Source organism: Perna viridis, chromosome 12, assembly GCF_037379345.1.
Source record: "Perna viridis isolate PV_CMFRI_1.1 ecotype Kerala chromosome 12, ASM3737934v1, whole genome shotgun sequence".
In the NCBI taxonomy this organism is placed as follows: Eukaryota; Metazoa; Mollusca; class Bivalvia; order Mytilida; family Mytilidae; genus Perna; species Perna viridis.
The window spans coordinates 10091580-10106173 of record NC_142456.1 but is presented as its reverse complement, the minus strand read 5'-3'; the positions used below and the strand labels follow the sequence as shown (position 1 = coordinate 10106173).

Sequence of the window (14594 nt, the reverse complement as noted above, 5' to 3'; positions counted from 1 at the left end):
TGGTATAGCAACTTCAAAAATACACCTATCAGGTGATAATACATATATATAATGTCAATATCCAAATATCAGGTGATAATACATATATATAATGTCAATATCCAAAAACGATGAGGCTATAATACATCTATGTCTACATGAAAGATTCAGTGACAATGTTACCTATCATTACTGTCTATGAATGATTGATTGATCTAACCTCATAGACCTCCTCTATATAAAAAACATTTTGAACTGTAACCATGGTTATTTAAGAGAGAACAGAGAGAAACATAAAAAAAGTAGATTGCAGAAGTAGAACTTGACGCAAACAGAATAAAATTAGGATATAGACAACTCGGAAAAAAACTCAACATGTAAGATATTAAAAAGAAAACAGAGCAGTGAGATTTGAGATGCATAAGCTGTGATTTTATTCTTATGATAAAAATATTTGAACTTGACAAAAGAGAATAAACCATGTGAAGCAATATGTGAGAATGGACAAATCAATGGAGGTTTGCATGACATAACTCTGTGATGGCTTTTTTTCTGATGAGTTATAATAATCATGGTTATGTAGTAAAAAAATCACAAAAATTCTTATTTTATTACAGTGCAAATGTACTAACAGACAATTTAAACACATATTTATATATAAGATTTTTATCAGTTGTATCTTTTACCGAAGAATTTTAAAGTAATATTAAAGTGTAAATAAATATTTTGTTTATTTCCCTATAATGAACTGTCTATGTTCATTTAAAGAAGTATAGAAATGTTTCACCCTAGCAAACATGATCATGTTACTTATGAAACACTGTGAAAAGAAGGATTTTTTTTAAATGTTGCCCCAGTACGGCCAAAAAAAAAATTCTAGATTCTCAACCCCTCCCAACCAGATTTTCTCACCTTCCCAAAAAATGTTTTATTCTGATTTATTGCCCAATTTAGTTTTTTTTTTTTTTTTTTTTTTCAAAATGACAGCATTTTTCACTGAAATGATAAAAAATACAAAATAAAATTTGTCATCCCACCCCAAAATCTGAAAGAAACTGGATAAGAATCAAGAATTTGCCTAATAACCAAACTTTATCTGAACAATCAATATCCTGACAGGTCTCATTAGAATGATTCCAGTGCAACTAACAGATTCCCCCAGGATGACTAATTTACATTTTCTTCACTGAAAATTGTGATGAACATTAGCAAAAATTTCAAGTAAGATCAATTTAAAAATGGGTCAAAGTAATTTTACTTTAGGGGAAGCATTATTTGAATGAACCACACTTAATTACACTTTCTAGGGAAATACAGAATGGATAAATGCTTTTTCTTTTACTTATATTTTAAACAATACAATAATTTAAAACCACAAAAATATTTCAGATGACAGAACATGATATTTTGTTGTTTTATATTACATTAATAAATATGTATATAACTGAAGCGAAGTTAAGTGGAGGATGATGCATAACGAAGGTTTCAAGAATGAATAAATAATGCAAGCAACATGTCTATTTGACATACAACAGTGGCATTGCATGGACAACTGACATGCTGACAGGTCTTAAGTCTGGATGGGAATGATTTGCATGGGAACTTGCACTTCCAATGGAAATTTTTATCTAAATAATAAAATGAATACCTTCAGTATATTCTGAAAAAGTATATTTTATATTGAAATGACATGAATATGTGTATACAAAAACATGGTCAGTTAATGCAAAGGTTTTTATAAAAACAATGAATGATGAATCTGGATACATGTTTAACAAAAACAAAAATGAAAAACACAGACTATAAAATGAAACAATACTTTTCACTACATAATACTATCTAAAATGAGGGGGAGTCACCTACCATCTAACTTTGTGAATTGGTTATATCAATGTTACAGAGTATATATAAAGAGTAGCAGAAGTCTATACTGAAGGAGCAAGTCCAAAGGAAAAAAAAATGAAGTTATATAAACACTTGTTCATTATAAAACTAAATCATGTTTATGAAAAAAAATTTACTGATCAGAGTGTACAGACGTAGTTGTAGTACTGTATAGCAGGTATTTTTACCGGTGCTTAACTACGGAATTTCCTTGATGAATAGAGTGTCAAATTTCCACGGTCCTTATTTTTTGCTTCTTCAGATTATAGGAATCGTAGTTATGTGTATAATATCTTAAATTTGGCGAACTTTTAGTTCCATGAAATGTTTAATCTTGGGAATACAGGGAGAAGAAGCTCATACAATTTTTCACTATACAGTACTTCTTCAACTTTATGTTAATTTTTACTTAGCTTTAATGGACCTTTTCATCAAATACCATTTAAGTTTTCAAGAAATGCAGATAATTTTGCATAACAGGAGCAACAACTCCTTATAACTATCCTACAACCTTGATCACATTCAAACTACAATCCTCCTCAAAATCACAACTCTTCCCCTCAATCACAGCCTTGATCCCACCCAAGCTACAATCCACCTTAAAATCACAACTCTTCCCCTCAATCACAACGCATATTCTTACCGTCATTCATTTTCTTAAAAACATTGACAACATCTGATTCTTCCAGTGTTAGTTCATCTGGTTCTGTTGCTACATACTTCCTTATACATTGAACCTGTGGACAGTCTGAAACAGAAAAGATATCATAAAAAAAAACTTTAAGCTAAATCCAACCCGCCACAACATCACAAATGTATTAAAAATGTGCTTTATTTAATCATGTTTTTTTTTAATTCCTGATCAAATATACATGTATTTCCTTGTGTGAATATACTTTTGTTTACAGAGCATCTAAACTGAGTTGATTCATTAGAACTAGTTATGCCAGAGCTTGCCGAAACTACGCAGACTTTTTGTATCACGCTACAACTCTAACAAATAGGCTTCTGGAACAGGGTTATGTTACTACAACATTGAAGTCATCAATACAGAAGTTTAATGGTCGTTATCATGAACTCGTGGATTGTTATGGTGTATCCACCAGCACCATGAAAACTGATTTATTCAACGGGTCATAGTTTTCCTTCCCTCATTTGTCTACCCCGGACTTGACTTTTTATGAGCAACTCGGCGGGTGTTTCTAGAAAAGCAGAGGACGCTTACCCTACCAGTGCACCTGGTCCATGCTCCCAGTTTTTAGTGGAGTCCGAGTTGCTCATTTACTTTTGTTACTTTGTATGTATGATTTTAGTTACTTTATGTTCTTTGTTATGTATGCCTGTTTTCCATGTTAGGTCTTCATCCCTGGATTACATTCTTTTGATTACCGCTATAACCTTGGTTCCCTTGATTACTCTTTTATAGTTTTCACCCTGATATTTAGCTACAAATCAAAAGAAACCATGAAGTTTGGTACTCCACAATTTAGCTTCACTACCATTGAATTTTAAAAAGAGGATAAATATCATTAAAAGCTTACCCCATTCTTCATAAATCTTTTCATTTTCAGTTTCCCTGGTAACTGGACTTAGGGCATCAATCCATCTAGACTTTTCACTCCTAAAATTAAAAATTTATTTAACAAGTGAAAAAGTAAAATTTATAGATTTTATCCTTCAAAAACATTTTTCAAAGCTAGAGATTTGCTGATGTTTTGATTCACGTGTTTATGTTTCAAGTTAAGCAACAATTCTTATTTGGCCTTACTTCATTGCAACAATTTCTTTTGACATCCACTCTGCTGAAATTTCCCTATCGCAGGTTGGAAATCAATTTGATTATTTCTATAGACAAGAATTGGAGTAAATAATTTCAATTTTAAGCCAAAATTTCAAATAAGAATCATTCCTAGTCTTTCCTACTAAAACACCCAACTAGTTTCGACATATTTTAGTGTAGGCACAGTAAGACGGACAGATCAAAATTTTATTGGCCCCAAATCTTTGCTTGATAGAGGCACAATAAAGTGAATACTTACGTAGATTTACAAGAAACAACAAATTCAACTTGTTTCTGTTCAAAGTTCTCCAGCAATACAACAACAAACAGATTCTTACACCCACTTGGGGCTCCTTGTGGTAAATGACGAGATTTATCAGTATGTTCTATACTTTCAACATGGAGGGCATTACGTGAAGCATGATCTGTTACAATATACTGGTTGTTACTATAAAGAAAAGAAATGCTGTGTAAAAGCAAGTGGTTTAAATTATAATTGACAAAATGTTTCTTTAAAACAATGATGCTAAATTGACAAATGCTGATAAAAACCCTTTATAGCATATCTTCTTCATTATATACATTTATGTACCAGTTTTCACGAAGATGATACCATTAACTAATGTATTATGATAATGAGGTCACTGGAGATCATTACATTGGCAAATTAAGTTGGCTGTGCAGAAGTGTTAAAATGGATATCATAGGAATAAAAGTAGTTTTGGAGGAATGTATCAGTGTGTGAAGTGTCCAACTCACTCACTTACTATGTATTTAGTGAATATTAAAGAGTTTCAGTTTGTGAAGGAGTTCACCAGTTTGTCCACCAATGCCATCCTCCAAAACAGCAATTTTCTCCTAATAATTCTGGTAAAACATTCCCAACTTTAAAGTTTTTTTTTAAATATAGGGACAATTTTACCATGTCATCAATTTTTATAAAACAACCAATCATCAAATAAAGAACAAAAAAAGTTACACCAAAATAGATATATATACATAAATACTAAAATTACATAGGTATGATAGTAACAATTATTTTATTTTACTTTTTATTGTTTAATTTTTGCATGATGAAACCTTATCAACTTAAGGCATTTTTTTTCAAACAGTAACAAAGCTCATTCATAGTAATTTGTAATTCCTTGAAAAGTAAAAAGTGTAAAATCAATTAAAAGATATATTTATATACATTTAATTTCAAATAATGATCCCAAAGCTAACAAAGACATTATACTAACAACTTCTTGGCATTACTACTACATTTTGTTGGGGAAAAAAGTTATGTTTACATTTATTTTCCTTTTAAATTAATAAAAGAATGAGGTTAAAGGTAAAGGATATGAGCCAATTAGACAAAACCAATCCTTATATTGTGTCAGAATGGACAAAGTTTGGACAAAGTTTAATCAAAATCAATTAGCTCTCTTGGAAGATAACTGCAATGATTAAGGTACATATGCATTCTATACCTTTCCCACTAAGTCAGAGAAAGGGGTAAAATTTAATTTGTTGTTACCCATTAAAAATTAAGGTAAACAAACCTCCAAAAACATTTGCTCAAAATAGTATTTCTAAACAGATAATAAACTGCTATCATTTACATACATGTACAGAGTATATTTTCAGAAATGATAAAAGAAAGAAAGAGTTAACTGTTACAAAGTCTGTAGTAGGAAATTTCAATGGTAGTTCAGATCAGACCCTTGACCTTGACCTTTCACGTCAAACCTCACATTTAAACCTTGACTAAAATGACACAATACCTAAGATATCAGTCATAAAACAAGAATTGAAGATAGACTTTTGTGATTAAAATGTAGGAGCCCAAGCCATTAGATAACTGGCATAGATTTTTTTAACAAAATTTGCTCATGCACTAGGCATGCAGAAAATTAGAACATAAAACTCAGAACAGAAAAACAGAAAGAAAAATAAGATTTTTCCATGCACTATCATGGTCAGCTTTTATTCTTGCAGTTTTCAAAGTCTCAAAGCCTTGCAAGACAGACAGAAACTCAAAATGCCACTGTAAGTTTCACAAGGACTGACAAAAAACACTTATATTAGCATCAGTACCATAGGCAGAAAAATACCTTCCCCCTTTTTTCAATAGTTTTTTTTTTGGCAATAGGAATTTCTACTCAAAATGCTAGTTAAAAGAGTACCAAATCTTTTTAACTTTTAAAATTTCAAGATGAACCAACCACCCTTTTAGTTATCACTTAATTGCTACAGTACTAAGCTAGTATCATCTTATCCAAAATTAGAATTTCAGAAATTCTTTTTGATCATGCAGTAGTCATGATTTACTTACTCATGAAACAAAATATCACATTTACTTTTTCTAAAATCACAAACATTCCTTAACATTTCAGTATAAGTAAAACAATTTCTTTAGGATAAATTTGTACAGCCATTTTTCCTTAACTTTATATTGGTTAGAAAAGTACACTAAAATTATTAGCTGAGGAGTATAGTACATATTTTCAAATGGCAGTGTTTAATAATTATTTTAAATAGCAGCTGATTTCCATAACAATTACCCTTAAAATTTTAAACAGTTGGTATACTTCAGATTTTCAATAGAGTCACTTTATTTTCAGCAGTATTCTTATCCTGTAATGAAGACTTAAAGCATTTATCTATATACAATTTTAAGCAGGATTATCTTTGAGTAACACGAGAAAAAATATCTGCTCCTAGATAAAGTGATGCCCCCGCATTTAACCTTCATACAGCTATATCATAACTCATAATTGTAAAAAGCACTTCATCAGATGTGTTATTGTGTCTGTGAGACACAAACGATGCCCCCGCAAAAAAAAGTGCAGAAAACTGTTATTTCCATGAAATTTTTGAAGTCCAGGGCCCATATTTTTGGTAAAACTCAGCGTAGCAGAAACTTTAACTTGATCTGTAACTAATCATGAAAGACTCACATACAAAAAATCAGTTCAATATCTTCAAGGATTTAAATAAAAAAAGTGCGGAAAACTTATGGGACGGACAGAATTACAGACCTAATTACATATGCACGGAATTACGGACGGGCGGACAGGGGTAAAACAATATGCCCCCAACTTATCATTGCGGGGGCATAAAAATGCATATGGAGTTTGCAATTTAATGTATTTTTTTTCTATTTTTTTTAGCAAATAGAAAAATCTGTAACTCTACTGTTTTCACTGTTAAACCTTTTTTCTAATTAATCATGACTAAAAATAAAATAACTTTATATGTAATGAAATGAAAACAGGTATAAAATGAGCATAAAATTTAGAAAAATAAATGAAAGTGAACCACAATGACACTATTCTAATTTTATCAACTCGAGAAATAAGCACTCTTTGTTATGAAACAGCTGTACTAATTTATCTAAAAAGAAAATGACATGACGTTGCTACACAGTTCCCTCACAAAAGGACAGACACAAGTTAATCTGAACTTCTATGCAGACAAGGCCTGGAATAAAAGCTGCATTATACAAAACCATCTACTTACAAAAATGAATTACTATTCTGTTGTGTAAAGGGATATGAAAATCTTACTCTGAAAACAGTCAATATAGTATTGTTATGTACAGACTGACAGACCAGAGTCACCTGACAAAAACATTATAACCCAACATCAATATTTTAGAGGCTAAAATTAAAGATCAAAAGTAATCAATCACTTTAAGAATTTTTTCTGACATAGCAGAATCAGTGTGAAAATAATGAAAAATGTGTACAGACACCAATTAAAAATGAACCTCTTCTGAAACACCTTCATGTGAATTTCAAATGTACTCTTTGACTTGATAAATGATGACACTCTAGTGCACATCATGTATTGATCCCATTTTTTTCTGAGAATTTTTCTACCTTATACTCAATTTGTGTGTTTCACAATATTAAATAAAAGAGAAAGGGAGATAACCACACATAAATCAAAATGAAATAAATGTACAATGAAAGATTTACAACACAGAAAATTACATTGAGACACAAATGTCCTTTCAAAGACCTAATTAATAAACCTACCCTTTTTTCTTACTAACAAGAAGAATATCACTAAACAAGTATAGATAGATCGACTGTTTACTGACTTTACCCTTCCCAAAGGGTAGACGACTGGACGTGTCAGTCACTAGCCTGGTTAGTTCCCCTTGTTTTACTAGATATCTGGAGACTGAAATTAGTGGTATCTCCTGAAAAAAAGAAAATATGTGATACAATATGTGAGGACTAAATCAAAATTTTGCATAATTTTTTTTTTCAATTTAGAGATGCAGCATGCACTTAATATTACTTGATTAAAGAAACACATAGCAATTGTGTAAAAATAACACCACTTGTTTGAGTATATTAGACAAATTTTCAACTACTAATACAGCTTAGAGGCATAGCACCAGGGAAAAATATACACAAGGGCTTGTGATAGATATGAAACCCATCAAAAGAATGCTGCCTTTGTCTAACTAATTCTCAGCCTTAGGATGAACAAAGAAAGACAGCTAATCAAATTTTGATCAGAAAATCTGACATATATCAAAGAAAGCACACACCAACATAACCCCCATTATGGGAATGAGCATCATTAATATCACTACCTTGACTTTAAACTCTAGATTCTGTACAACTAAACACATTTGTTCTGTTTGTTGCATTTTTCTAGCTCCTTCATTGCACTTTCTCACAACCTGAAAAAAAATTACTTTTCAATGGTTTATTCACATTTCTCCAACACTTAAATTCGTTCACCCCTCAGACTAAAAAAAAACAATCAAGGCAGGGGATTAAGGGGTCCATTAAAGGGGTGGTTCATGGTTTTCAAACATATAAATCATTTGGTATGACTTAAATAGCCTAACAAATTCAGAAAAAAAACTATCAAATGTCCTAGTGTGCCAAGATGTAAAATTGATTCAAGCTTGTACAAAAACCTGAAAACTGATTTTTTTCACCATAGATTTTATTAATTGAATTAATTTTTATTTTTTAAACATTTTTACCTCTTTTTAATATCTACTTCTTTTTAATAACAAATTTTTTTAAAGTTTGTAATGTTCCCAATGGTAATCTTAAGATTTTTAGATTTAAAGACTTGCTTTTCTTAATTTTCAAATGGAATATTTACCCCGGACTTGACTTTTTATGAGCAACTTGGCTGGTGTTTCTAGAAAAGCAGAGGACGCTTAACCCTACCGGTGCACCTGGTCCATGCTCCCAATTTTTAGTGGAGTCCAAGTTGCTCATTTACTTTTGTTACTTTGTATGTATGATTTTAGTTACTTCATGTTCTTTGTAGTGTATGTCTGTTTTCTATGTCTGGTCTTTGTCCCTGGATTACGTTCTTTTGATTACCGCTATGACCTTGGTTCCCTTGATTACTCTTTAAAAGTACTATTCTTTTAAGAGCTCTATACTTCTAAGAGTTCTATTCAAGTTTATAATCGTCACTCTTATAATTCTTTTAAGAATGGCACAAATAGATTTTATTGCATTATAATCTATCTATATTTTATATATATATATGGATGGTGATTTGTTAATAAACTATCTATCTCTTAATGTAACATCAGGTTTATCAAATTTGTTTATGGCACAGTTTTAACAATCTGTTTCTTGGGAGATTTTTACCTTCATTTTGTTTCCTTATTTTCCTTTAAAATGTAAAATGTTCTTATCATTATTTTCTGAATATATAAAATGATTGCCGTTGTTTTTTTAAGTTAATGAAATATATTTTCAATTTTTTTGGTAATATCGTCAAACTCCAGTCTCACTCTGTTGAACTCATTGGTACTAAGTCCACTGCAAGTATTGCATTTGCCATACCCATGTTAAATGAACCTATATTGACATATGAGGCATCTCTGAGCTCTGCTTAAACTCTCATAGGAACTATGAACATAGCCGGCTGACATTTTAGCTAAATTTGACTACATTTTGTGACAAATGACAATTATTCAAATTGGTACTAAGTCCACTGCAAGCATTGCATTTGCCATAGGATATGTAAGTCTCATTCTGGTTTCATTTTCTTTACCGGAATTTCCGATGTAGAACGTATTGAAAACCGGAGACCGATCTGTATTTTATTGTTTACTTCCGGGTACTTGAAATGCTGTATAACAATGCAAAATCTTCTATTATATGTTTTTTCTTAATACCTTTATCATGTAGAAATAGATATTTGTCATTTTTATTGATATTTTTTATGCAGAAAGTGTTTTGCCCTTAACACTGAACTCAACACTCTCTAAATGAAAAATCACTATGCTTTTGAATGGTAGACTAGGACCCATTCTCGTGAAATCATGGGGTCACATGACGACACTTACACACCCTATAGCCATGTTAAATGAACCTATATTGACATATAAGGCATCTCTGAGCTCTGCTTAAACTCTAATAGGAACTATGAACATAGCAGGCTGACATTTTAGCTAAATTTGACTTAATTTTGTGACAATTATCCAAATTAGATAAATATTTTTTTTTAATAATGACATAGGGATAACCCTCACAGATCTTAATTATTAATACAAGTGTTTTATATTGAACAAAGAAATTGTAATTAAATACTAATGTATTGTCAGTTGCATGCATTTTATGATTATTTAAAAAAAAAAAAAAAAATTATTGCAAAAAGTTTTGAAGTATTTTATTCACATGCAAAATTCAATATTTACCTTTAAAAGAAAAATTTTCTCATTTTTAATGTGCTATGAGTTTCAAATGAAAAAAAAAAGAATAAAAAATACTTTACACAACAATTTTTTATAGGAAAAGGTAAAATACAATTAAATTTAAATTATCAAACCCTTTTGAGGACCCCATAATTCCTAACCTGAATGGGATGTTGTTTTAGTCTAATTATAAACTGTTGGAGAAACGTGAACGTACCGTTTTCAATCATTGTCTATTAAGTTATATTTTTCTTATATCCGTTGAACTTCACAAAAATTCAGGAAATGCTCAATTTTTTTCATATGTTGTTTTTTCTAAGAACTAAAAATCAGAAAAATGATGAAGGAAGTGTCATTTTGTTTTTATTTTTTATGAGGCACTTTAAAAAAAAAGACAAGGTAGGAATTGACAACCAAAATATGTTAAGTTGGCTTTTTGTAAAGTAAAAGACATGTTACATACAACCAAAATGAAAACTATATACAGTAATCATATTTTAATCATTCAGATCTATTTATCATCACAAACCTGATTCAGAGCATTTAATGCCCTAGTAGCAGATGTATGCCTCTCTGTGGTAGGAGTTAAGCGATGGCAGATAGCATCCACTAGCAGTGGTAAACGAGTGATTCTCTGCATCGGCAGTAACAGGAATGATGTCATTGGTAAACCCTGACATTCAGGGCTTCTTTCTAATCTCTTCAAAGCTTCAATAAACTCAGGTCTTTTCCTGCACAAAATTATTTATTTTTCACAATAATGTGAATTTTTATATACCATACTGTTGCTTATATTGTAAAAATGTGGCTGTACAAGTTTATCCAAAGGGAAACTGTTATACAACATTTGATAAATGATCAACTGATAGTGAAATGTTGAGGAATGTTTGTAATCATAAAAGTTACATCATGCTTTTTTTATACATATATATATTGCAAAATTGAAATAAATATTTTGTTTTGCATTGAAAATGCCAGTTTCAAAACAAGGTACACAGGCAAAAGTGCCACTCATGAGAATCATATGGTTTGTATCATATGAATATCATATAAACTGAGCACCATATGATAATCATGTTTCGGTTTACATATGATAATCGCATGATTATCATATGATAATCATATGTTTTTCACAAACATATGATTACCATATGTTTTCAAGCCAAAATTAACATATGAGAATCATATTATAATCATATGACTATCATATATTAAATATCATATGATTGTCATATGATTTCCATATGATTATCATATGAATCGAGCACCATATGATTATCATATGTGGCACATTTGGCTGTGTAAATCGTGCTTCTTCATACTTATTTAGAGTATAATAGCATGTTTTTTATGCTTTCACCTAACTTGTACTGTAGAGTCATAATCCCACAAACATGATTGATACCTTTCCCCCTGACATACTTACGACAATTCTTGAATAGCCCTTTCTTGGAATGTTTGGTTACTACAATATCGCACGTAACAATCAAATTTTTTAGCACCATGGATATAAATAATATCACAGACATCTGACAGTAGACAGGATTTCTGCCATCTAGCTTCTAAATCGGACAGGAAACTGAAAGTAGAACATAAATCAAAGACTGAAGTCTTCAAAATTGCTTATTATCAGATATTCTATGCCACTAACTTTAGCTTGCTTTCAATATCAATTAAACTTGACTCCTAATTAATCAGAGATTTTCTCATTTTCACCATAAACCCTGGTGTAGATGTATGTATGGACTTGGTTCAGTAATTTTAGTGAACTGAAACTTGACTGAATATTTCAGGCTGATTGATAATATACATTAATGGTCTTTTCCATTTCACATCTTTTGACATTTTGTACAGTACTAGCGAAATACATGTATTCCTTTTTGGAAAATATACTTGACATTTTAGATGTTTTTAAAGCTTATTAGATATTGAGTTGTAATGTTTTGTATGTACCGACTTACTTTTGAATTTTGAACTTTTAATTTTGTTGTGTAACCCAACAGTTCTTCAATGAATGATTTTCAAACAAAACAATTCGGAGACGAGACATTTCTCAGCTATATTACAGAAAGTTCAATGCTAGAATTTACTGTTCTACGGCACTGATCAGCAGTACAGGGTGGTGTAGTGGTATATATTTATAATATGGGATAGGCATTGCCTACATCAGCAATCACCATGAGCTTTACCGTACATGTACCGTTTGTGTGGGACTCGTAAAAATAATAAAAGACATTACAAATTTGGGATGGGGGTCGACCCGAAAGAAAACTTTTGCTTCGCAAATGCAATATTTTTATTTTTATTTAAGCAGCAAGTGAAATAAATATTTTTATTTAAAAAATCTGCCTTGTTAATTAATAGGGGAGTTTTTTTTTCAGTAAATAACTTTTGTGAAAACAAAGGTTTTTTTTCTAAAATTCCAACCCCATATCCCCTTTCCCCTCGTTCTCAAAATGGTTGAAAACTTTAGAGCACTTCGCTATACTTAACATATTGTAACCCTTAAGGGCATCTCCAGTAACATCCCTTTCAGTTTTGGTTTGTCAGATCAATCTGTACAGATATCGGAAATATTACAGTTCTCCACAGATGGTGGAAATATTTTACACATATCATGTTACATAAACAAAATTCAGACAATAGCTGCGAATTCCAAACAACAAAATGAGTGCCTTTCCTATCTTAGAAAAGCTATGCTTCGATTTGGATAATACAATCAGAGTTTTTCCAAGGCAGGTTAGGTTCTTAACAACAGCGACAGTGGAACAGGGAAGATACATGTGCGTACATCCATGTGTTTCATGAACTTTTTAAAAAAAACATCATATTCACTTCTTTTAATTAGTGAAAATAATAGAGATTAATTCATTTTTACGGAAATGTAATCTTAACCTATATATTTTTGTTTCTTTGATTTAAGGAAGTGATGAATTTTCTCCACAAGGTCAGTCGCTTTTTGTTACTTCCGGGCCATGACTTTTTTTTCATTAGCATATTGTGGAACCTTAAAGGAAATTTAGATAGTACATGTAATAAACGAAGAGCTCACACTGCTTTGCGATGCTTGCTACAATTCAAATACAAATATACAGTACTGAAATTATGAGTGCAAGAAGTCGAAGACAATATCAGAGACTTAAAATAAGAATTGGCACACATTGTCTTGTTAGGTAAACCCCCACTCATACAGAAAGTTGATATCCAACTAAAATAGTTAACAATATATGCCCCTCTATGTAAAGTGGTATAACACATCTGAAAACAATCCATCCAATGGCAGCCATAATTTTTGTGACGTAATCCGTAACAAAACATGAAATTTATATTATTGAATTTGGATATAATGATCACAGTTACCTTTCACTAGCCTCCCTGACAGCTCCTATATTAGAGAAGATAACATGTCGTTCCTGTCGACTCACAACACATCTATCGGAATGTTCAGCAGAGAATTCTTGTGACATCAGAAATGTATTGATGAGAATATTTAAACTTTTAAGGTAGGAAGCTTCAGAGGTGATGATTTCAAACATGGCCTGAAATTAGAAGACAAGTTATTTACGCTTTACATTTAGGAAGTGTTCTATTTATTGGGAAGATGGCTGTCTTAACAAGAGAATGTGGATTTGACCCTAAAGGTCATATAAAACAATGGGTTATTGTCAAATATATCACTGCAATTTCTTAACTTTCAAAATTTGAGGTTGCTCTTTAGCAAAATGTTATGATAAAAGTAGTGTACAAAACAACAAAAAAATATATTTTCCTGTATTTTACACAAAACTGTTTGACACCTATCAATATTACCTCTTGAATTTTCCTTTCTTGGCTTGATATAGAATTTAGAAAACCACTTTCCTTCACCTGAAATAGAGATGTACTAACTCAAGCAAGAGCTATAACTCTTTTCTTAAATTCTTCATTTTTCATGTATGGTTGGCAGATTGAAATTTCATTCTCTTTATAAATACAATAAAAGTGGCTTTTGTTTTTACTTTCTAAATTTCACAGACCTAAAACAAATCTAGGAACTTGTTTTAGCAGTATCCAATAATATCTACTAACAGACTTAAATTTGTTACAAAAATATAAGTGCACATGCACTGCAGAAAATTGTAAAATTAAAATATCCAGAAATATGTAAACATTCAGTTTTGTTTGTTAGTGTTTTTTTTTTTTTATAAAAAATGAAAAAAAGATTGATTGATTGATTACGGTTTAATGTTCAATGGCAGATATTTCATGCCTTTCAGGACGAGAATGATTGACCAA

General features: G+C 30.9%; 1 protein-coding gene across 14 annotated transcripts in view; it reads right to left on the bottom strand.

Moving 5' to 3' along the window:
- LOC148601137 (uncharacterized) overlaps positions 1–14594 on the bottom strand; it is a 62090-nt gene that overhangs the window by 7397 nt on the left and 40099 nt on the right. For 11 of the 14 annotated variants that reach the window (XM_088556155.1, XM_088556167.1, XM_088556168.1 and 8 more), the window contains 11 exons: positions 14130–14186; positions 13680–13858; positions 11746–11898; positions 10849–11050; positions 8238–8327; positions 7669–7835; positions 7148–7195; positions 3903–4091; positions 3405–3484; positions 2507–2611; positions 1628–1639 (listed from right to left, as the gene is read on the bottom strand). In XM_088556155.1, the coding sequence (XP_088412281.1) occupies positions 1628–1639; positions 2507–2611; positions 3405–3484; positions 3903–4091; positions 7148–7195; positions 7669–7835; positions 8238–8327; positions 10849–11050; positions 11746–11898; positions 13680–13858; positions 14130–14186 (1282 nt within the window). The remainder of the gene's footprint in view (positions 1–1627; positions 1640–2506; positions 2612–3404; positions 3485–3902; positions 4092–7147; positions 7196–7668; positions 7836–8237; positions 8328–10848; positions 11051–11745; positions 11899–13679; positions 13859–14129; positions 14187–14594) is intronic. The other 3 variants (XM_088556166.1, XM_088556169.1, XM_088556170.1) reach the window with 3 other exon arrangements.